The sequence below is a fragment of the Carassius auratus genome, chromosome 30, assembly GCF_003368295.1.
Source record: "Carassius auratus strain Wakin chromosome 30, ASM336829v1, whole genome shotgun sequence".
NCBI classification, from domain to species: domain Eukaryota; kingdom Metazoa; phylum Chordata; class Actinopteri; order Cypriniformes; family Cyprinidae; genus Carassius; species Carassius auratus.
The window spans coordinates 17578799-17603001 of NC_039272.1; the positions used below are offsets into that span (position 1 = coordinate 17578799).

At 36.7% G+C, this 24203-nt stretch overlaps 1 protein-coding gene across 1 annotated transcript in view; it reads right to left on the minus strand.

The window, feature by feature from the left end:
* The window catches only part of LOC113049465 (cGMP-inhibited 3',5'-cyclic phosphodiesterase B-like), a 50513-nt gene that overhangs the window by 11104 nt on the left and 15206 nt on the right, over positions 1 to 24203 (minus strand). The window contains exons 2-8 of the mRNA XM_026211832.1: positions 5006 to 5056; positions 3460 to 3708; positions 2274 to 2410; positions 1708 to 1814; positions 481 to 700; positions 302 to 393; positions 31 to 194 (exon numbers count right to left, since the gene is read on the minus strand). Of these exons, the coding sequence (XP_026067617.1) occupies positions 31 to 194; positions 302 to 393; positions 481 to 700; positions 1708 to 1814; positions 2274 to 2410; positions 3460 to 3708; positions 5006 to 5056 (1020 nt within the window). The remainder of the gene's footprint in view (positions 1 to 30; positions 195 to 301; positions 394 to 480; positions 701 to 1707; positions 1815 to 2273; positions 2411 to 3459; positions 3709 to 5005; positions 5057 to 24203) is intronic.

A 24203-nucleotide genomic window follows, 5' to 3' on the forward strand; every position in this document is an offset into this window, starting at 1 on the left:
CATGCAGTTCAGCATGTGTGCGTGCTCTACCTCAGGATCCAATGAGGACTGCTCCGTACTGGAAGCCTGTTCCTCTTCCTCAGGCTGGCTATTTAGTTTTTCCCCTGCTGTGTCTGCAGTCCTCTCCTCCTGAGACTCTGCCTCCAAGCTCTCCTCTCTGATCAAGTTTTCCCCACCATACTCTGCTCCTTCAGCTAAGAAAGCGAGCAAAAGCATCATTTTGAGTAATAAATCTAAGGATGCAATCTGGAATGACTCTAGTGTGATAAACGGCATTAGTGTCAAAGGTTATTAACTTTACCGGAGCGTGTTCTTTGCGTTTCATTGGCTGTTGCATGATGGCCCTCAACCACCTCCGTGCTAACCACACCTTTTAACATCTGTCGGCCACAACTAAAAAAACAAAACAAAAACAAATAATTATGTTGTTTATGAGGTACAACCTAATTGAGAGGAGAAGGGTTCTAGATGTTACAGTACCTGGTGCACAAGGGGGCCGAGGAGGGACCTCGATACTGTGGCTGGAAATCAGACGAGCTCAGTGTGTAGCCCAGCGGTTTGTGCAGGTTGACACTGGGCTTGGTGAGGAAATCAGCAGTGTCTGGGAACTCCACTGGAGAGCGTGTGACCAGAGAGGAGCCGGGAGCAGCAGGGGGACTGTGACTCGGGGAGCTGACGGGACTCAGGCTGGGAGAAGCGCCTATACACATGAAAATCAATATCTACTCATTTATCCAAAAAAAGGACAATTTAATTTCCGAGTTAAAATCATTTTTATATTTTTTGTGGACTTTAAGTCAAGGTGGTGCAATTGTACAGATACCACTACAGGTCTGTAAAAGGTCAGTATTAAAATACTGAAGTTCTTGAAAAAGTAATGTTGGCATAAACCAAATATTACTGCTTTTCTGTCCAATTTAATAAGTGTGGTGTAGTCAACATACTGCACAGGTGGCCATTTCGTTGTCATGCTACAAGAAAACAACCAGAAAGGACCCCTTCAGACCCTCATGTTGTGTGTCAAGATCAGTGACCATTGACTTCCATTATATGGACAAAAACATAAAAGACATTTCTCAAAATATCTTTTTGAAGTTCCACAGAAGAGAGATAGCCAAACAGGTTTGGAACAACATGAGGGTGAATAAACAATCACGGTATGGATGAACATTACCTTTACTTATTCTATATAAATGTATAATAGACATTCATACTTTATTTAACTTTGGAAAATATGTTTCATTTGTTTTTACATTTTACTGACTGGTTACACCACACAATTTTAAAATACAGCCTATAAACCAAAATATATAAGTAGAATAGGTTTTTTTTTTCTTAAAAATGAATAGACAGACAGACAGATAGATGATAGATGAATGAATGAATGACAGACAGACAGACAGATAGATAGACAGATAGATAGACAGATACATAGACACATAGACAGACAGATAGACAGATAGATAGATAGATAGATAGATAGATAGATAGATAGATAGATAGATAGATAGATAGATAGATAGATAGATAGATAGATAGATCTATGTATTTTAGACTAGATTTTGATCTAATTATCATTTACTAACATACAAAGAGGAAATAATGTCACCTCCACAATTATGACATGTAAATCAGTCTGGCTAATCTCCTAACTTTTACAAAGTTTTATATGAAAGGAAGGTTATTTCACTCTTGATGGTTGCAGACCTGGTCTTCTGGGTATTGTGTGGCCATAGGAGAGTGTGATGGAGGAAGATCTCTGTTTGGGAATGGTCAGCAAGTTGCTGTTGGGCCCATTCGAAACAAAATTCTGGCTGTAGGGTAAAAAAGAAAAAGAAAATAAATAGAGGAACAATTTTATAGGAGTCACAAACTAAAATGTGTTACAGCTGAGGTAACTACAATTGTACTGATAGGTGACAGCATAATAAAATAACTTAATCTAAATGTTTAATTAAAAAAGACATAGGGTGGTATGGAATATTTTATGAATGACAAAATTTTCCATGTAAGCCTAAGTCAAATTTGCATTAGATGGAGTTTCTTTAGGGATTCTCGACCCAGATTCTGACCGATCTCGTTTTAATACTGCCACCTTGAGGACAAACAGTAAAATCACACCTCAACTATTTGGTCATATGTCAAGCTTAGCGGCGATTACCAATCCACAGATTCAAATTCACCAGTGTTCCTGTCCTTGCCCGCACCAGAAGAGTACAGAAAGTGCACTACGGTGTAAGAGTGCGGACATGAGGCAGTTTGAGAGGGCTGACCTGCTGAGCTCAGAGTGAGATCTCTTTCCATTGGTGCGTTCCCAGCGTGTCGAGGCAGACTCCAGCGGCGGCAGAGAGGAAGAGGCTGAGCTGCGCCTCAGCTGAGGGGTAGGGAGACTGTTCCTGCTGCTCAGACCCTGAAAGTACAAGGTCATTTAGTTAGTACTCAATGAACAGGGATGACTTACAGTGCACCAGTCGCAGGGACAATACCTCTGGAGATATGTAGAGGCACAACTGTGCTAATGGGCACAAAGATGAAGGCTACTAGCAGGGACTGAACCAGCAAATGACCTAATATCATACTGTATTGATCACTTAGCCCATAGTTCATATTTTAAAACACTATCTAAAACTGCCTTCTCACCCTTTTCTCTCATTCATTTGTAGTATTAAAAAGTATTAGTTCCTTCTAGTAAATCACTGCATTAGGACGGTTCATGAAACTGTCAAACAGTTTTTTAATTAGGTGCCAAAGATATATATTTTTTATATTATCAACATTGAAAAAAGGACCAGCTTAAGTTTTTTGGAAATCTTACTGACTCCAAACTTAAAAAATAAACAAAAACAAAAAAACAATAGTGTATATCAGTTCCATAATGGTTAGCTGATATCAGAGCCGTTTTTTTTCCCTCCATTCATTGTTATTGTCTATATTGGATATAAAAAATAGCTCATACTGGAAATGTAATTGTACCAGATTTCCCATATTATTAGACTTAACTTTTCATAATAAATATCCATCTATCAGACTATACATTATAATGATGTGTTGTCTAAATTCATTTTAAGCATTTAAAACCACTGATTTTATTTATTTATTTATTTATTTATTGACAAAATAGCACAGAATTTACTTTATGGTCAGTAATCTGCCTTAACGCATAAAATTATCAGAATTCTAGCACTGGTCGTATCTTTAATATCAGTGAACAGAAAAATACATTCAAAATACTATTCTAAAATTATTATAATTATTAATTATAAAGATATGTGTATACCTAAATATATAACTATTGTCCCATGAGCAACAACAATATAGTAGCTACCTTTTGTTAGTAGTGTGTGTATTGCTACCTACCTTTTTAAAAGTGCAGCTTGACTACAATTACACTACTTCTAATTATGAGTGACCTGTAGCTTGGTGAGGAAAGTCTCTTTCCCAACACTGCGGCTCACCTACCTTCAGTGGCTTTCTCTCTCCTCTCTCTGAGGGGTCTTCGATCTCAGCGCAGGGGTAGAAGCCGGGGAAGGGGGTGAAGGGGTTGACCCGGGGCCGGCAGGACCCAGAGAAAGCTCCCATGAGGCTGCTCACACTGCGCAGTGACGAGAGGGCGTGTGGTGAGAGAGACGGGTCCACCAGCAGGTCTGAGACCAGGTTCCTGGCCTCGTTTATCACAGAGAGATCCACACCATTGCCACTCACTGCACCCTAAGCAGACAAAGATTAGAACGGCCACAGAATGCAAAATTAGGAAATTTGCTGCATGAAGAAACTACAATTTAGACCCTGTATGCATCTGTTTATGAGACTTATACTGCCTCCTTGTGGTCATTTAGAAGTACATCAGGATTTTAAACATTTTAACATTTGCATTTGGCAGACACTTTTATCTAAAGTAATTTACATTGCATTAAATTTACACTTTTTAATCAGTGCATGCAATTCTCTGGGAATCAAATCATAACTTTGGCGTTTTTAGCACCATGTATTGTTTGAGCTACAGCAAGGTTACAGCATGCCATCCCACTGCTCCAGACTTGTGCCAGTAGTAACTGTAGCAAAGAATGACTCATTCTCAGAGCCATCCATTTGATAAATCCATTCAAGTAGCAGAGACAGTTTTTGATGATATCCACTCAGCGGGGGAAAAAAAAAAGGAACCGTTCATAATGATATTACAGGAAGAACTCTGGCTCTCTATAAACTCAGCTAGTTTTAATCCATCTTCAGCCGTGCGCGTACATGCTGAGCTCATTTTATTGATTGTGTTTAATTCAGACCTACATCATTTTTTTTTTTTGAAGGGGGTGGTGGTTCTGATGAAAGTAATAAAGTAGAGTGGAGGCACTGCTGCGTGTGTATGCGTGCTCATGTGTGTGGTAAAAGTGCACAGCGAGCACTTCCTCCAGGCTTTGACGTCATTTGGCAAGCTTTATGTGAGCCAGGATGAGGGTTATCCACTCGCAGGTCAGCCGCAGTAATGAGCGGCAGGCAGATGGAGGGGCTACAGGCCTCAGCATGCTAACAGGCTACAAACTGTTCTCAGATGGACCATATGAGGCTCATTCAGACGGAAAGAAAGTGAGAGGAGATGCTGGTCTGTATGTGACGGACCACAAAGATTACTCTCCTATTCCAGGCTGGACATAAAGCATTATGATATATATATATATATATATATATATATATATATATATATATATATATATATATATATATATATATATATATATATATATATATATGTATGTGCTTACCTTCTAGAACCAGGAATTCTGAATAAATGATTACTAAATACATTTTATTAAATTATTTCTTTTTTTTTAACTTTTTTCTTTACATTGATTTATAAATGAAAGTAACTCACAAAGGGTTAAAAAACCATACAGTCTGCTCTGGAAATTGGCTGTTTAAGCCAGAATGTCATGGGAGTGCAGTTACCTAAAAAAACTTACATAAATCATGCTGATAAAATGTTGAAAAGCTGAACAGGAGTTGTACTGACCTGATATTGTGGCTTGTACCATTGTTTAAGGTCCCAGTCCCACAGGATCATCTAAAGGACACAAAACAAAGGCTCTTTAAAGCACATTTCATTCGCGACTGCCACCTTGCACAAAAACTATGGAAATGTAAGACAAAGAAGCAGATAAATTAGTTATTTTTAAGTTTCTGAAGTGCCTGTAACCATGTAAAAATAACACATTTCTACGTATTGGTTTGAACAAGCGTTTGATGTGAGACTGAATCTTTTTTCAACACCTGAGAAATGCTTTTCGTGAGCTGAAAGCTGCTTAACGAAAACCTTTCTGGCGCTTGCAGGGGAAAAAAAAAGAAAACCACTGTAACCACAATGAGACGTCAACAATGGCGCTCACAGATCTTATCTAGCCAAACTACGTCATTTGACTGCATTTTCACGTTATCTGTCTCAGAGGCTCAGAGGAAAGTCACCCGACAGAAGCCAAGTCCCACAACACTATCACCAAGATAGGTCACAGGCTGTGTCTGGTTTTTGGTATCATGGAGCAGCAAAGCAACTTTTACAATTACATTGCAAAACAAGTTTAAAAAAATATACCATATACCAAATTCAAAATCAACATGTTTTCCTGTAGCAACAAAATGAATATAAATTTCACACTCTAAACAGACATTTGAGAAATGTGTTTTAATATGCATTCCGCAAAAGATATCTTGGTAACACTTTACAATGAGGTTCATTAGTTAACATTAAGAATGAACAATAGGCCTACTTTCACAACATTTACCAATACTTTATTAAAATCACATGTTGTGCTTCTTTACATTAGTTAATGCATTTTGAATTAACACGAAATCATTTAGCATATTTGGGAAGTATGAGCCATATTAGGCTGGTTGACAGAAAATAATGTGTTCATTTATTTTTAAACATCAAGATTTTGGTTAAAATTTACATGAATATATAAGAAAAAAATATTCCTGGCCACCTTATATTTTGCAATACTATTCTACAGTCCTACAAAGTGACAAATGAAAGGACAAATTCCGTGCAGTTTTATGGCCTCATATTATTTAAAAGACTACATGTACATAGTTTTATAAGAAAAAAAAAAAATGTTGGATTTTATAACAACAACCCATGTATTTATTTATTCTAAGTCTAGTTTATTTCTGTTTACAACAGAAAGATCAAATAAAAAGGATGTAGAAAACCTTTCAGGGAAACCTGACATAAATTAGCATTAACCAGATTAACAAGAGTTCAACAGCATTGCCCAAACAGCGGCGTGTCACAGTCCTAAAATTATCAGACGAGCAAAGTTCGAGAGAGTTCTTGGCCAACATCGGCTCATATGTAAGCAGTCGCCATGTTAACCTCAGAAAGTCACTGTAACCGAGCCGCAGCACAGCGTTCGCCCACATGGGGGAGTACTGGTGATATGTGAGAGAAGAGCCCAGTTTCTCCACATAACAGACACAGCAGAAGTCCCCTGCACCTGCGCTGGCCGTGTCATGTGTCATTTCCAGCAGCTCTGATCTTTAAAACCAGCAGCACTCTGAGCCGTCCAAAACACACGACCACAGAGAGCAACAGATGGAGCTGATGGAAACACTCACCTCTGCTTACACTGAATCAAAAGAGTAACACACAAACATGAAACCAAGACACAAATGACTTCATTCTTCTTAAGTCTAGATTGGAATTTGGTTACGATGTAGACACTGTGGCCTCTTGCTCTCAAATCAGATGTTTTACTGATCAGACAGAGATGATCACTGTTAGCTTTCAGCATCTGCTTAACACCATCAGACATTTAGTACGGCAAATAAGCACTGCCATGGCAACCTACCTGACAGAGGCCAGCAAACAATAGTACAAACGTCACAGCGTTCAGAACGGCGGGAGATAGATAGAGGAGAGACGTGTCAGAAAAAGGGATCTGATCCGTTCTCTTTCAAACACAGGGAAGGTTCTGTGGGTGAAAAATGACCACATAAACATCTGACTGGTCCGATACGTTCCCATTAAATCGAGCATGTGTCACAGAGCTAAATAAGTACATAAACATAGACTCGCGTCTTTACCCCTCTGAATGTTCTTTACGCTCTGTTGAGCTGGTAAACTTCACAGATGGAACAGAGATTAACAGAAAAATAAAGGTGGGTCAGTTTCACAAAATCTGCTTCCTTGAATATTTAACAATATTTTGACTCTTGTGTACATGGTATTAAGATTTGTTTGGGTGAAGTGAACAGCACTTAATGCGGGTCCAAAATGTTTCACAATCTAATTCATACATAGCTAACAAAGCACTTTGTGTTCACATTGCATTTAGAGTTTAACTGCTAATCCATCTGTATAGACTAGTTTGACAGCTTTAAGATTAATAATAATAATACTTGTAATTAGCAAGTATGGGTTTTAAAAGGATTTTTAAAGAAATTCTATTTTAAATAAATGCCCTTTTATTTTTTCTCTTTATCAAAGAATCCTCTGAATTATGTATAATGGTTTCTACAAAATATTAAACAGTACAACTTGTTTTCAACATTCATAACAATACTGTACTTTTTAAAAAGGCAAATCAGAATATTATAATGATTTCTGAAAGGTCATGTTACACTGAAGACTGGAGAAATGGAAAAAAAATCTGCATTGCCATGATGGAAATAAATGTAATTTGCATTAAATGCATTAATAAGTTTAAAATTGTAATATTTCACAATATTATTGTATGAATGAATGACGGTTTATTCGGTTACAAAACTTAAGACAAAATGTATGTACAGCAACTACAATACAAACAAACAGGGTAACCGAAAAGGTGTAGGCTGAAGCTGATGGCTTATTATTATTAGTATTTTAGACTTAAATGAATAAATGTCACCTTGGTATGAGAATGAGACTTCTTTCAAATACATTTTAGATAAATTGACTGATGTTGACATGCAGAGAGACAGATCACATGAAGCACAGTTCAAGTAAAGTATAGCAGGTAAAGGACAATTCCACTTAAAACATTAAAATGCATTCATCTTTTAGAGTAACACTACGCAGATTTTCCTTGTACGCTATGACACAGTCAGTGATGCATGTAGTCATGAAATCAGAGACTTTCCCCTTGAAATCCGATCACAGGTGGTCACAGGAGACGCACTTGAGATTCATGTAACTACCAGGTGTAAACACCTGTAAAAAGTTTAAGGATATTGTCTTACCCTGACTCCATATGGGCATACAATCTCAAACACCATTTTCAAAAAAAGTGTAATATATTATACAAGTAAAAAAAAAAAAAAATGTATGAATCTCATGAATATTGTCTTACTAGAGCTGCAACATTTGCTATAGCCTTGATATAAATCAAAAGGTCAAATATAAAATATAAAATATGACCTATAAATGTCTCTTATTGCTTACTAAGGTTGCATTTGTATTATAAAAAAATATAAAAATAGTAATACTGTGAAATATTATTAGAGTTAAATAAAAATGTATTCTATTTTAATGTATCTTAAAATTTTGTACTTTTCCAGATTTGCTGCTCAAGAAACATTTATTATTATTATTATTATTAATAAACAAATACTTTTGTGGAAAAGTATGATAAAAAAAATTCAGGATTCCTAGATTAATCAAGTTCAAAAGAACAGCATTTATTTAAAACAGAACATTTTTGTTAGAACACAAATGTAAAATGTCTTGGCTGTTACTTTAATGCATCCTGCTGAATAAAACTATTTTTTTTCTACAAAAAAAAAAAAAAAAAAAAAAATTACTGAAGAATTGCATTTGTAAAACTTTTATGTATAAAGATATTTAGAAACAAAAAATCTGACTAAAATCCAAGCTAAAAGTAGCAGAACAAACACTGATACAGGCGTAAAAATACACTCCCTTAATCCAACCAACAGGCAGAAAGAGACCGATAACCTGCGAGTGTACTGTGGGGAAAATGTGTCATATAGTATTTGCATTACAAAACACCAATTTAAAACACTCGAAAGTAGACTCTGCAGATATTCGCCTACATAAGGTCAAACCCAACATACTTTACGTAAACCTAAAGCAAACACAAATGACATGTGGGAACTTTGCTAACAATGAGACTAAATAAAAATGAGACATCAACAAGACTGAAAAAAAAAAAAAACTGAATTTCCGCTACTAAATTGTCTTTATGAGAGAGTCAGTGTTCTGAGGTGTGAGATGGAGAGTATAGTGGCTACAGTCGAGTGGCTAAATAACTGCACACCGTCTGAAAACAAGAGGCCAACCGAGGCTGGCCACACAAAAACAGCATCATAAAAGCCACGGCACTACACAGAGCTAGTCAAGAGCTTCATCAACACACAACAGACCAGCCAGTGAACCAGAAAAACAAACCAACCGCTGATGAACACGTATCGCTTTACATGCAGAGAGACAGCATTAGAGAGAGAGAGAGGGGGGGGGGGACTCTTTTATTTGATTCCAAACACAGAAAACAGTTTGTTGAAGTTTGTTATAAGCAAATGCTGTATGATCTGAGATTAAAGACAAAGAAAATATGGCCTGATATGCAGCACGGGAAATCACAAGCATGTTGTTATTGGGTGATTTTGAAAGCTTTTTCCCGAAACTCATTACAATATGCATATTATACATTAACACTGTATATTACATTAGCAACAAACTACCAATTCATTATATTCCTACAGTATTTATTATTCTTACATTTTAATTTTTACATTCAACAACAAGAGAATATATATAAAGCAACATTAGCTTTTGTATTATGAACTAAAGTGATTTAACACTTATCAAATATTAACTTAAATAAATAAATGGAAAAAGAGGAAAAATATTATATTATTCTATAGTAATTATATATATATATATATAGAACAGATATACTAGTAATAGTTTCTATGTTTTATAGTAAAACACTAACTTTTAAGAGTCGGTAAGATTTAAAAAAAGAATAATTTTATTCAGCATGGATGCATTAAACTGATCAAAAACACTTTTGTATTATAATAATTTGTCAAATAAAAGAATGTATCAGTTTCCACCAAAATAAGCAGCATATCTGTTTTCAGCATTGTAATAATGAAAAAAGAACTGTTTCTCAAGCATCAAATCAGCATATTAGAATGTTTTCTGAAGGATCATATGACACTGAAAAATATCAGGTTTGTTTTTACTTGAATAAAATGGAATCAGTTGTTTTAAACTATAGTAATATTTCAAATAATTGTTTTACTGTTGTTTTGATTAAGACTTCAAAGGATTTTTATAGCCTTCAAAAACAATAAAGAGTCCAATCCCAATCTTTTGAATGGTAGATTATATTTATCAAAATACAACAAAATTGGATTTTGAAATCAGCATATAAGGGTTTGTAAAAAATTAAATAATAAAAAAAAACTAGGACAATATGTTGATAAAAGCTTCAAAAAGGAGTAACAAAAAGCCAGAACTAATATTTAAAACGTATGCCACCTAAAAAAAAACATGTAAAAAATGATGAGGTCCATATGTACAAAATGACGATTTTGAATAGCCCTTTCATGTATGGTAGCAAGAGTGTGTAGCAGAGCCGAATGTGTCCCAGTCTGTGTTCCTGTGGGTGTCAGAGAGCTGACGTCAGTGCAGGCTAACGCCCCTCAGGGCTCAGCTCGTCTGCAGCAGCTGTGAGTGTGGGAAAGTCCTGGCTACTCTGCAGTCAACTCCAGCCAGTCTCACAAAGACAAGGTCAATGGCCCTTTCTCAAGTCTCATCTGACCCCAAGAGACGATCGCATTTCACATTGAACATTATGACTTTTCGGCCACATCAATCTGAATTGCACATTCGGTGTTCTCCGGGAAAACAGTGCAATGGTTCTGCATGAAATCACACAGTGAAGAATACATTCTAATCAGTTCGGATCTAACATTAAGCAACACCACAAAATCAAGAGTGCTGCTACTTAAAAAGGAAGTAGCGAGAAAGCATCTCACACCCTATTACTTAATCAATCCATGTGTACAGCAAACTGAAACATTTTTGGTGCCAAGCACAATTATCTGACAGATATTTATCCAAGCATCTCCAATATCACTGCTTTCATCCTTGAACATGGGCACAACCCATCCTTAATGGCTCACAGTCTTGGTCATTACAGAGATATGCCGTCTTCTGGAAAGCAGTCAGTGACTTCATTCTGAGCGGTGATTACATCTGGCTCTCAGCGACTGGTGTCAGGACTCTGATGGACAGGAGAGAGACTGGGGAAGAGGGTTAATGTTGTCAAGAAGAGCTGGCAGGCCTGTGGAACATTCCCTTTGCGGAGGGGAACGAAGAGATACTGCGCCATCCTGTGCTTTTCACATGGGAGCATCACTTCTTTTCAAACTACTGAGGATAGTTACAGATACAGACCGAGCCGGCTACAAGCCTCCAACGTTACACTTGGCCAAAAGGTTATGATGGCGATTGTGTGATTACAGTCTTCCAGGAAATGATTCAAGTCATTAAAAGGCTCTCTAAAACAAAGATGCTGTAAATGGGTTGATGCATCAGTTGCAGTTTTATAAATTATTCAAACTGGTTATGGGGTGATAATGGAGAGTCGATCCAAAGGGAGGGTTTGAAAGCATTTCCCCACAATGTTGTCATGGGATGACGATTTTGATGGCTTTTCTTCTTTCCACAATATAGACAATGGTCCTCAAAAACGGCTCACTGTCTCTTTTTGCAAAACATGACAATCTAAACATCACAAGAATTCATTTGATTTGGGTCTGGAACGCAGTTGCTCCAAGACATGTTCCAGTTTACTGTGTGCTGTTGTCTTAGTCTCAGTCTGAGCTCGCTAGCATCTGCTTTAGCCATCGCCTTTTGTTTTGGTAAAACTGTTGGGGGGCTGTGGAGGTGGGGTTATTCAGTGGTCAGCCAGGGTATCTGATTCGCTAGAATAGGAGCAAGGGAATCCTGTCCTGTCTAGGGATGTGCAAATCTATATATTTGAAAAAAAAAAAAAATTAACGTTAAAATGGACTCCATCTTAAAAAAACATAATGATTACCAAAAACTTTGCCAAAAAAAATAAATAAAAACAATGTTTGGAGCAAGATTGTCATTTTTTGAAAAAGGCTTTTGAGCTCACCAAGTCTGCACTTGATCAAAAATACAGTAAAAACAGTATACAATATTGTCATTCAATATTTTGTCATTCATGTTTTTTTTTATCAACAATAAAAACAGTTGTACTGCTTAATATTTGTGTGGCAACTGCCATACTTTTTTCAGGATTCTTTGAGGAATAAAGTTAAAAAGAACAGCATTTAAATAGAAATAGGTTGTAACAACAATCACTTTTGATTAAATGAACGTGTACTTGCTGAATGAAAGTATTATATACATACATACATACTTTTTTTGCATTAAACATATGAATCGAGCAGAACTCCTGAAAAGCAAAATGGAAAAGTAAGAAAGCAGCCAAATGTTAAACCAACCAGATCCCAGTCACACCAGAGCGGGTGCTGGGAACAGGCGGGGAGGCTTTACAGGGTCATCAGGGCAGCCCTAGAGTCTGGCTGGCCTCTCTTTCGCCCTGCCTCTGCGCACAGCTGGCTGGCTGCGCCGCACCATGTTGCCCCTCTGACTGTCTTGGCACAGCTAAGAGCAAATAGCTCCAAAGTGACTTCTCTTTTTTTTTTAGGGCAGAAATGAAAATCCTGCTGTCTGTGGTGTGACTGGGAGAGCCGGGAATACAGCATATCTGAGTGTGTGACACAGTGCTGCTGACACAGATGGCACTCGAGGGAAAGAAAGCAATAGTTCATCACTGTTTGTGTGTGTTGATATGATCAAATATACATATAAATAATGTGCATATGAGCACACATGTAAACGGGCTGTCATAGCCGCTGTGCTTCTCTGATTTACAGCACACCCCTCTGGGGTCACCTGCCTCCAACACAAACAGATGCTGCTGACGCAAAACAGTTCAGTCCACAGTGTTCCTCTGTCAAAATGCTTCCATTCCAAGAACCCTAACAGGAAACAAAGGGGGAGACTCCAGGGCAGAATCCTGGAGGAGGGAACGAGGGTTTCCCAAAGGCTGGCCTTGACTCGTGCAATCAAGCTCACGCAAGTGTGGCACCTGGAGAATGAAACCCGAGCCGGTGGGACAGTACATTTGTGCCGAAAGTTGCGTGTCGTTTAGAAGTCCTGGCTCTGAATCTGCTGACGGTGTGATCTAGCATTTTCCACTCTCTCAAGTCACACTACCTCCATCAAATCCTACTCCTTAAATTGACCTGTTATTCTGATAAGCAAAACTGATTAAAATGACAAATCTCTTTTCAAAGACTGTCAGAGCTTGTTTTTAACATAAGGTTTGGGTTAAGTGTATAAAATAAACAATATTACATGCAGCAATGTGCAAGCAGTGTTTCTGGATTTTCTTTTCAAACATGAAGATATGTGAAAAAATGCACCACGAAAACAAAAAAATATTGAGAATATAACAGCAGCTAACATCTCGAGAGTTCAAAAGTGTGAACACACGCAAAGCTAATCTCTGTTAAAGTGTCTCTCTTCACTCATTCTTCAGGTTTTGCTTCTTGGCCGCATGCCAGACCGAGCAGAGCTTGCATAATAACAAACACGTTTTTGCAGGAACAACAAAAACGCCACAAGCTGAGGAAGGTCAACAATATTACGTCAATGATGAACTTTTTCCCACAATGGTATGCTTCACGACTAAATGGCCCATCGCTATTTGGCTTTGTTCTGCTTTATACTCATCAAAAAAGTTGACATTATAGGAGTCAAAAAGTAACAAAGAACCACAGGCGAACATGTTTAGAAAGTACCAGAATTACAATGAGCACACAGACTCAAAACAAACCACACTGACAGGTTATGGTTTATATGTACAAATTATTTGAAGAAACCCACCGATGTAGAATTATCTTTGACATCACTACAATAATACGTACACTTAAAAAGTTTGGGTCTGGTAACACATTTGAATGTTTTTTTTTTTTTTTATTAGTCTCTACTACTCACCAAAGCTGCATTTATTTGATCAGAAATACAATAAAAACAGTAATGTTGTTAAATATATTTTTTAATTATAAAACATAAAACATATTTTCACAATATATAATATATTTTAACATACCGCATGATCCTTCAGGAATTACTGTAATATACTGATTTGATGTTGCATTTCTTATTATCAATGTTGAAAACAGATGCTCTGCTTAATATTTTTGTGGACACCATGATACATTTTTTTCTGAACTCCTTGGTGAAGAGAAATGTCTAAATTACAGAATTTATTTGAAATAGAAACTATTTTTTAATCTTTATGGTTCCTTTTGACCACTTCAGTGCAATAGAAGCATTGATTTGTTTAAAAAATATATATATAAAAAAACATTTTGAACAGTAGTGTAGTAGTGTAGCATATAGTGCTTTATGCTTTTAAAAACTATTAAATATAAACAAATAAATGCATTCAACAATAAAAAAAAAAAATTCAACTGACCCACATTCACTGGCCCCACAACCTATAATGAATGCCTATTTTTTGTAGTATATTAATACATATGATATCAGGAATTTATATTTTTCTTAAAATGTCAACTCAACGACACATATAAAACACATTTTGACAGGAAATGAATACTAATTAGTTTACCAGCTGTAACAGGCTCCAAAAAAAATCTTTAGTCATCATTATAATATCTTATAATTATAATACAGCAAAATATGACATATTGAATTACCTATAAAAGCTATAAACATTTTTGCAAGTCCAAAAAACAACAATAACAACAAAAACATGTACATGACCAACAAACATTAAATAAAGTGATAACCCACTTGAGCCTTCAGGCCTTCCTTATTGATCCCTGAATAAACAAGAAACATTCACAATAAAATTTGAAGCTGCTTTTGTTAAAGTCAGTTTTGAAAGCTTATCCAAACTGCTCCAGTGCGAGCACATGGAGTTCTAGCAGGAGTGTGTGACATATTGACTGACTCTCTCAAACTCCGGCTGATAGGACAGTGTGAAAAGTCTAGAGCATGAAAGGTGAAGCAGCCTCGTTCGACCAATTCCAACTCCTCCCCTGCCTTTCTATGTGTCACTGTCTTCTGGAACCTTTCATTGCAAAACAAGTTCAAATTCAAGCTCCTCGGGATCAAGAGGTATACAATATTTCCAAGCCACGTGAAAAACATTAACATTTTAAGTGGATCATAAAATCTCGTATTTTTTAGCTTATTCCACCCAATATATTTAGCAGCTTAGGGACATAACAGCTAGCATATTGTGTCCGTAAGGCAACGTTAATGCAAGCCATCGGTGTACTTCTGAGATTAGATTCTGCAAGGTAGTTTGATCTGAAGTTAAAGCACAGCACTCAATAAATCAGTTTCAGGCAGGTGGCATTTCATACGGGTCCAGCTTTATCTGCAGCCAGTATCCTCTGTTGACCTAGACCTCAGCTGTTCAACTCTGGGCACTGGCTACGTGCCCTACCGTCATGAACACCCTTCAACAGTCCCTCTCCATGATACGCCTCTTGAGCTCAGCCTTCATTAGTTTACAAAGTTGATCTACTTTTAGCAGACATTAAAAGACTGCACACAGTTTTGAAATACACAGGTACATACCATTTCTGTCGTTCTTGACCAATCTTTGTAAGTCGATATCATCTGGATGTAAATCTAAATCTAAATTATCTCTGTATTTCTGATTTCAAAACCAAAATAAAAGCGATTAATAGTAATTTGACACTATAAATAAATAAGCAAGCAAGCAAAGAACTGGAACAGTTTTTAACAAATGTATATGGTGCTTTGACTAAGCTTTGTTAGTCTAATATCACCTGAATGTTCATCTACACTACTGCAGAATTATCGATGTACTTTTTTACTTCTATACTAATAAAACTACCAATAAAAATAAGTACTTAATATGATAAACAAAAAAAAAATCTTATTTGTTAAAATGTACTTAATTAGTCTGATGTCATCTAGATGTAACTGAAAGTTGTCAGCACATTTCTTGGGAAGCTGGCGTGCAATGGTACAATAATACTGTATTTAGAAATGTTATGGAACATCATCCATGATTGACTCTAAAGTAGCCTTTGACTTCCCTGTTGTCACCATCGAGAGCCAGTCATATATTTTATGCAAGTGACTTTAAAAAGAAGGGGCAATAAATAGTGTTTCCTGACAGACAGACGTTTATGCAGTAATTGCCTTGTAAATGAAGGCTGAACGAACACAGGCCACTGTTCCGTACAGCTTGATGGAACAGAAGACACATGAACTCACAAACACACACACACACACACAATGACAGCCGCACGCATAATTGATCCCTCAGAGTTTCTCCAGAACTCCAGTGTTAACATTAAACCCAGTAACGTCTCCAAAACGTCGACATGCTGGATACAACACGTCCAAGCCCTGGAATTTTTCACTCCGTGGAGCACGGCTCATGCCAGACTGATTTGTGTCAAGCAAGGCCAAACACACAAACAACGCTGGCAGAGAGGCATCCTCTCATGCGGAGGGGAAAGAGAGTCGGAGCACAACAGGAAGACTCTACCTGATATGGCCATGGCTGCCAGATAGGCCCGGGCTGGAGGCCTTGTAAGGGAACATCTGGCTTTATCTTGGAATCAGCGCGGACAGACCTCTCACATAAACACTGGAGCGCTGCAGTTCTCCAGTCACTAACAAGCCTGTGAATGGCGCCGAGCTGCCATCTATTAGAGAACCCAGAGAAATCGGCTGTTGACAAGTGAATCATTTACAAACAAGTGGACGCTTGGGGCCACGGGCTTCTTAACCGCTTATCAAAGCGATCATATAACCATGAGTTCTTCTTCCTGCTTAACTCGTACATACATATCAATCATATCCAGCAAATGAACTGTAAATCAGTGGTCTTGAGCTCAGATGACCTGGAGGCCTCTAACCAGGTGGTGCCGCTGACAGCCAGTTAAATGACAGCAATGTAGGGCTATAGACTTATATACTGTGTGTGCAATTCTAATGCATAAATAACCAAGTAATTAGTTTATATAAAATATTACATATTTTATTTTATATGCATTATAAATTATAGTAATAACTATAATTAATGAGAAATAAAACATCAAACATTAGGCATTATACATATAATATTATATATTTTATGTACATTATAAATGAAAGAAAAAAACTATTAACAGATAAAAAGCATTTACAAAATAAAAATGAATTAAATAAAATAGTATTAAAATAGGTGGCTTTAATTGTTATAAGAAATATGAAACAAGTGAAAATATATGGCAGTCTATGAACACACATGGTTAGGGTAAACAGTATAATTTTAGCTGGGCACGTAGCTGGTCTAGCTGTGCAGCACATCAAAAACAGAAACAGGTCTTCCAGTGTAGACGGCACTGTTGATAATGCTGGCCGCGATCTGCTTTTGTCGTGACAGACGGGCGTTGTCAAACTTTTTTGATGAATGGGAGCATGCAGGCCTGTTTGTTGTCCTAGGGTACAGTTTATATTTGTATTTAAAGGCCTGTATAAAGCCATTCAGAAAACATATTTGGCCTACTGTATTTTAACCAAGCTTTAGGAGAACTAAGGTATGCCATGCTTTGAAAATAGCGTATATACCCATTAGAATGCATATGTAAATAAACATTTTATTATTTTTATATTACACAAACCAAGAGATGAACCGAAATGGTTTTCTGTAAGTAAACAACAGCATCCTGGACCATTACATTAAGATACTACCCAGTTTACACAGTTTATCAATAAACACGCACATTTTTTTTTCTATTACTGGAAAGTTTGGGGCTATTTTGTTTTTGATAACATGTTGTTTCAGACTAATGGAAAGAAAACATCCAAAATACACTTTTAAGTGTTTATTTTACTTCTCCTTATCTATTTGCAACTTTTAATTATATTACACATTTAACATATATAATATAATAAAATTATATTATATTATAGATCTAATATCTTTAAAGGCTATTTTCTCACAAATTAATTTTTACAAGGGGGTTTGTAAAAAAAATGTTTTTTAACATTTGATAACTAAAATATGATTTTCTAAAAAAAAAAAAAAAAAAAAAAAACTGGAATATTAAAAAGAGATAACTAAATTTCCTTCTGGACTCTAATATGACAACAAAATGAAACTGAATCTGGCTTTATCAAATGTTCAGATTTCTATTCTGGAAATGTATGCAAATGAGTGCACCTTTAATTAGATAATGTCCCATTTGCATATTTAAACAATTTTAGAAAACCTGTAATACTATAATGTTTTCAATACTGTAATCAAACTAGGAAAATATGTTGACAGTTCACCTGGGTATCTTGACAGTGCTGAATACGACACTAAAAGTCACAGAAATGATACAAATGGCACACATTGACAAAAAGCAAATAATACCAGCAATAAGTAGTTTCATAGAAATCTTTTTGATGACTGTAGCAGTGTTAAGCATTGCGCTCACAGGAGGCTTGCTGTTAAAGAGCAGCGGATGACAAGGAAGAGCTCTGAGAGCTGAGAGGGTATCAGGGCAGGAAAGGTCAGCCATCTAGTGTGCGGCCATGGTATGTGACGCCTACCCTTGCTTCATAATGGGACCTCACATGCGCAAACAGGACTGCACGCTAACATGTTCTCTGTCTTACACAAGAGTCTGGCCAAGAGAGTGATAGAAGACTAGTCTGTTAACCAAACTAATCTTCCTCAAACTCACTGACACAGCCATGTTATCGTGATCTTGCTCAAACTGTGTGCTCTGCCTGCTATCTATCAGCACAATCAAATCGTGGGTATTCTGGCCAAAACACAAATAAAACATCAGACTCTGACTTCGTTTTTTTTTTCAGGGCACGCTTTGAAAAATGCCCTCTTGTCATCAAATGTGAGTGTAATGATTTGTTTTATGAGAAACATAAAATGGTCCTTTGTTGGCAAGGTGAGTGTTGTTCTGGATCAAGAGTCCAAATCATGACAGGAGAGTGTGAAATGTGTAGAACACTGTGTGTGTGTGTGTGTGTGTGTGTGTGTGTGTGTGTGTACGTATGTGAGAAATTTAGAAATCCAGGCATCATATCAAACAAGGCCTATGATGTGCAGAGAGCATGGAAGCATTAAATTGATCCAAAGTTCTCACAGTAAAAACATTTATAATGTTAGAAAGGTTTTCCACTTCATATAAATCTTGTATTATTTCAATCGGGGGGGAAAAAAAATCATGGTTCCCACAACAAAAAACAAAGATGTTTTATATATGCTTATTTATATATGTATGTATATATGTATATGTGTGTGTGTGTGTGTATATATAGCACAGCACAAATGTTTTAAAAATTCATGATAATAAATATTTTTAAACATCTTATCAGCAAATTAGTATGATTTCTGAAGGTTGGTATAACACTTAAACATTAAAAGACTGTTCTATTAAGTTGTAACAACATTTCACAATATTAGAGTATTTTGATCAAATCAATACAGCCTTGCATGGTGAGCACACACACACAAAAATAAAGCAGTATAAAATAACACACATTAAAATTAACTAGATTTTACCTTTTCATTATTTTAGAGATTCTTGAGTCATTCACTTAAATGCATAGCCTGGTCATCATAAATGGTGCCACTAAGAAACCACTTTTAAAATACACCTGATGTTATTTCCTGCCTTCAGTGCATGCTGCTCCTTCACTCTTCAATGATTCAGAACCAACTTAACACTCACTTCAAGATAAAGCACTGAGTGAGCTGAACACGGATATTACTGGGTGCCTTGCACTTTTTTTATTTAATTATATATTTTTGTTGTTTTACTCAACTGTTTATTTTTATTTACTTTACTACTATTGTCATTATATTTTTATCTTTTCCCACATGTCTCGTGTCATAACTGTGGTGCTTTAATGTTCAACTATACCAGATATGAACCCCATATGAAACAGAGAAAGCTCTCAAGGGCAAACCAGCTTCATCGGAGAACAGTAGAATGAACTGTCTTATTCAGAGAATGCAGAATACACACAGAACTGACACTAGCTTGTTCAGTGATACAAAAAAGTATAAAAAATTGGGGGGGGGGGGGCTTAAATTGATTTGGTGGAGGGGGGATCATGCATGGTTATCTTCATGAATGAATTCCCCAATGCTGTTTTGGTTAAACAAGATGGATGAGGTAATAGGTGATAAAGGGGAAAACACATTAGTTGGCCAAAGTCACATCTTTGGAATGTAGTAGCTAGAGGAGATTTCTGAAGATCTCTTCAAGATTACTAATTGACTAGGCTGACTCTCTGGGCAAGATTAGCAGTGTTCCAGTTCCTAAATGTGTTTCCAGAAACAAAACAAAAGCAATTCACTGACAGAGGAACAAACACATGGATTCTGATTAAAAAGATTTAGCGATTACTTGTAAAAAAAAAAAGAAAACACACATACACACACACACACACACACACACACACATTTAAAATATTAAAATATAATTATTAACTAATTGTTAAGATTAAAAATAAAATAAAAAAGAATGGCTGCATTCTGTAAATATTGCACGGGCTATTTTTGCTTATATAAAACATGCCATTTTTTTATGTGCAATGGAACTGAGTTTTCACTTGGCAAACATTTGTTGACGCTGTCTCCTAATTAACAGACAGTAAATCATCTTTTTTATTCGCCCATAGAAAAACAAACACAAATTAATTATTATCATGCCTCAGTGTAGTTACCTTCGACATGTGGTGTCAATTTGCACTAACCTAAACAGCATCTCGAAAAGAGCAAGGCATGTGAGGAATGCAAAAAGAATACTTTCCACTTGATCCCCAAGGGGCTTTAAAACTGTTATCACGATACAGACTCTCCAATCACATTTTAGGAAAAGAAAAACAGCGCAAACACAGCGCACAGCTGACTAATGAGTTATAGGCAGCGAGAACATCCCCAAAAATAGTAAATGGGCCCGGAGCGGCTCCTGCTGAAACAGTGACTAAATCATGTTCCTCTGTCCTCGTCCTAAATCTGAGCCAGCATCAATCAAAGATCTGCCACATTCAGGTCTTTAGGATATCTGTTACATTCCCAAACAACCACTGCAAGATCTTGTGTTCCTTCTATCCCACTCCAGATCTGATTAGAGAGTAATCATCACTTTAAACTTAAGTAGGTGAGATCTTGTTCTGCTGAGACCAATTGAGGATTTCCAGTTTGATTCAAGTTCGTTTTAAGAAACTGTTTGACCCTCCGTCTATTCAAAATGTAGAGTAGTTTGTTTCTTTAGTTTTCGGTAGGGGTGGACGATATGGCAAAAATATAATATCACAGTTTATTTGGAAATATCCCGATTCAAGATTTTATCACAATTCTTTGTCATGTTGGGTTTACTATTTTGCTACTTGTCTGAGCATTACATCCAAACTAATTTCCCAACTATAAAGACAAAATATAAAAAAAGAATGGCAGGTATTCAGGCCAAAGTGGGCAAAGATTTTTTTAAAAAAAGAATAATAATCTCTGTCATTATTTTATATTTGTTATTAAAAACTAAGAACAAAGATACACATTACAAATACACATAATACACAAACAAACCATTTTATTTTCAAGTTCAATAGGTGGTGTATTTGGCAGAGGCATTCAAGAAATTTAATGAACAAATATAAAAATAAAACAATGATTCCTATTAAAACAACTGTATTACAAATTTCAGTCAAGAGTAGTGATTAATTTGTCTCTGTGTTTTGTTGTTTTACTAACGTTAAAGGAATAGTTCACCTGTTTGTCAATTCTGCCATAGTGTTTTATTTTTATACCATCATTTACTTACTCAAAAGTAGTTTTAAATCTGAATGAGTTTCTTCTGCTAAGAATAAATGCTATTTTGAAGAACATGAAAACCAAACATTTGCTGGTCCACAGTGACTTCCTTTTTTTTTCTACTATGAAATTGACAACTGTTTGGTTACTCATATTCTTCAAAATATCTTCTTTGGTGTTAAGCAAAAGAAAGAAATTAATATAGGTTTGGGACAACATGTGAGTGGAGTAAATAATGACAGAAATTTTATTTTAGGGTGAACTATCCCTTTAATAACTGCCGGCAGCATGTTCAGTAACGTCCCTTTAAGACCTGCACGCATCTAATAAACAGGCATGAATCCATTTCTCTCTCAACGGTTTACTTTATTTTAGACATAACCAACTGAGTTTATATGCAAATATTATGCGTTTTGATAGTATTAGCGCACATCAGAACAGCACGCAAATGAAACGCTTAAAAGGCAAGGCTTAAAAGCACATGCACATAAATGTACTTTTGTGATTGCGAATAAGTGCAGTGTCCCGTGAGAGTAACTCTAACGCAAAGTTAAAACTGAAGTGAATGTATATCACGTTGCAACATTACAGCATAGAGACAGAGGCGCCCAGAATTGCAGCTAATAGAATGACGCTATGATATATCTATCTTCGAAAGCAGATAGTGGAGAAATTTTTATCGTCCACGATCAAAAGTCGTCATATCGCACACCCTTAGTTTTGGGGTATTACGTCACACGTATTACGTCATTACGTTACGTTTAGCATTACGTCACATGCGCATGCATTATTGTGATGTTTTTATCAGATGCCTGAACTGTCATTCTGACAGCACCCATTCACTGCAGAGGATCCACTGGGGAGCAAGTGATGCAATGCTAAATTTCTCCAAATTTGTTCCGATGCAGAAACAAACTCAACTAAATCTTGGGAGGCCTAAGGATTTTTTTTCTTTAATTACATTGTCTTAATGATTTATAAAGGTTCCCCTGCCTACGTGCGGCAAGCATGTAACCGAGTAACGTCAAGCTCCCATCCGTGGCGCCCCTAAGCAGGTTTTACCTCAGTGGCCTGTCATCGAGGATACAGGTGCCCATCAGAGCACTGAGCTCCTTTTGTCTTGTGTGCCATGATGCAGAGAGCGAACATGATACGGCCTGCGACAGGGATCGTGATCGGGCTTCTGGTCATACATCCCTTCCTATGTGTACGCAGGACCGTGTTTGCTGTCATCGGGTTTCTGGGGGAGGGCCAGATCTGTCTGTCAGGCACCGGGCCGAGTCAGGGAACTTTAACTCTCCACGAGCGCCTGTCTGTGTGCAGCTGGGAAAGGCTTTGCCGTGCTCCTGTATGATCCCTGTTGCACGGCACTGTGGGAGCCCTGCAGCTGCTGCAGTCATTCTCCGGGCACGAGCGAAGAGGAGCATCACGCTCCATTTCCCAAGAGCCCGTTCCCTCTTAAAAGCACTTCAAATATGGGATAAAAAAAGTTTTAAAAGACGCCTCAAGAAAATCATCCTATGTGGAAGCTTATTTCTGCCACTGGATACAATTTTTTAAAAGAGAACTGTGAGAACTGTCACAATGATGACTTTTTTTCTTCTAAATGTATGATAAAGTCAGAATTCTGAGATATAGACGGAGAATTCTGAAAGAAAAAGTCAAAATTGAAAGATTTCTGATGTTAGTTTTGAGATATAAACTTGCAATTCTGAGAAGAAAAGTCTGAATTGTGAGATGCAAACTAGATGTAGAGAATTAAGAAAAAGGTCAATATTCTGACATATAAACACAGAATTATAATAAAAAGTGCAAAAACCTGACTGAAATCAGATATTTTTTTAAACCTGCAAAATATAAACTCAGAATTGCAATAAAAAGTCAGAGTTGCTCAATAAAAAAGTCGTCATTATCTTTTTATTTATTTTATTCCGTGGAATAAAATGGACGCCTCTATAGCAAAATGTCATGCGGTGTAAAAAAAATTTTTTTACATATAATAACACAAATATAATATTTGCTATATATAGCGCCATGCAATTAGCATTTTTTCCCTTTCTCTTCAAGCAGTTATATTTCTCTCTGACGTCTTTTGAGAGAAAAAAAATACAATCAAAAATTAAAGCTCACTTGTCTGTTTCTTAGAGGCCTCTATTCATTTACCTGGTGGGGAACTGTGTGTGCGTCATACGTGGCAGTTTGGGTGGGCCACGATTCTGATTTAATCTAGCGCAGCGCCACCACCACCACCAGAGCATGTGCCTGTGCGAGAGCTCACTAAAGTAACGAGTCTTCTTTGCTAATGGCCACGTGATTCCCACAGACGCCTATCACACTCTTCAT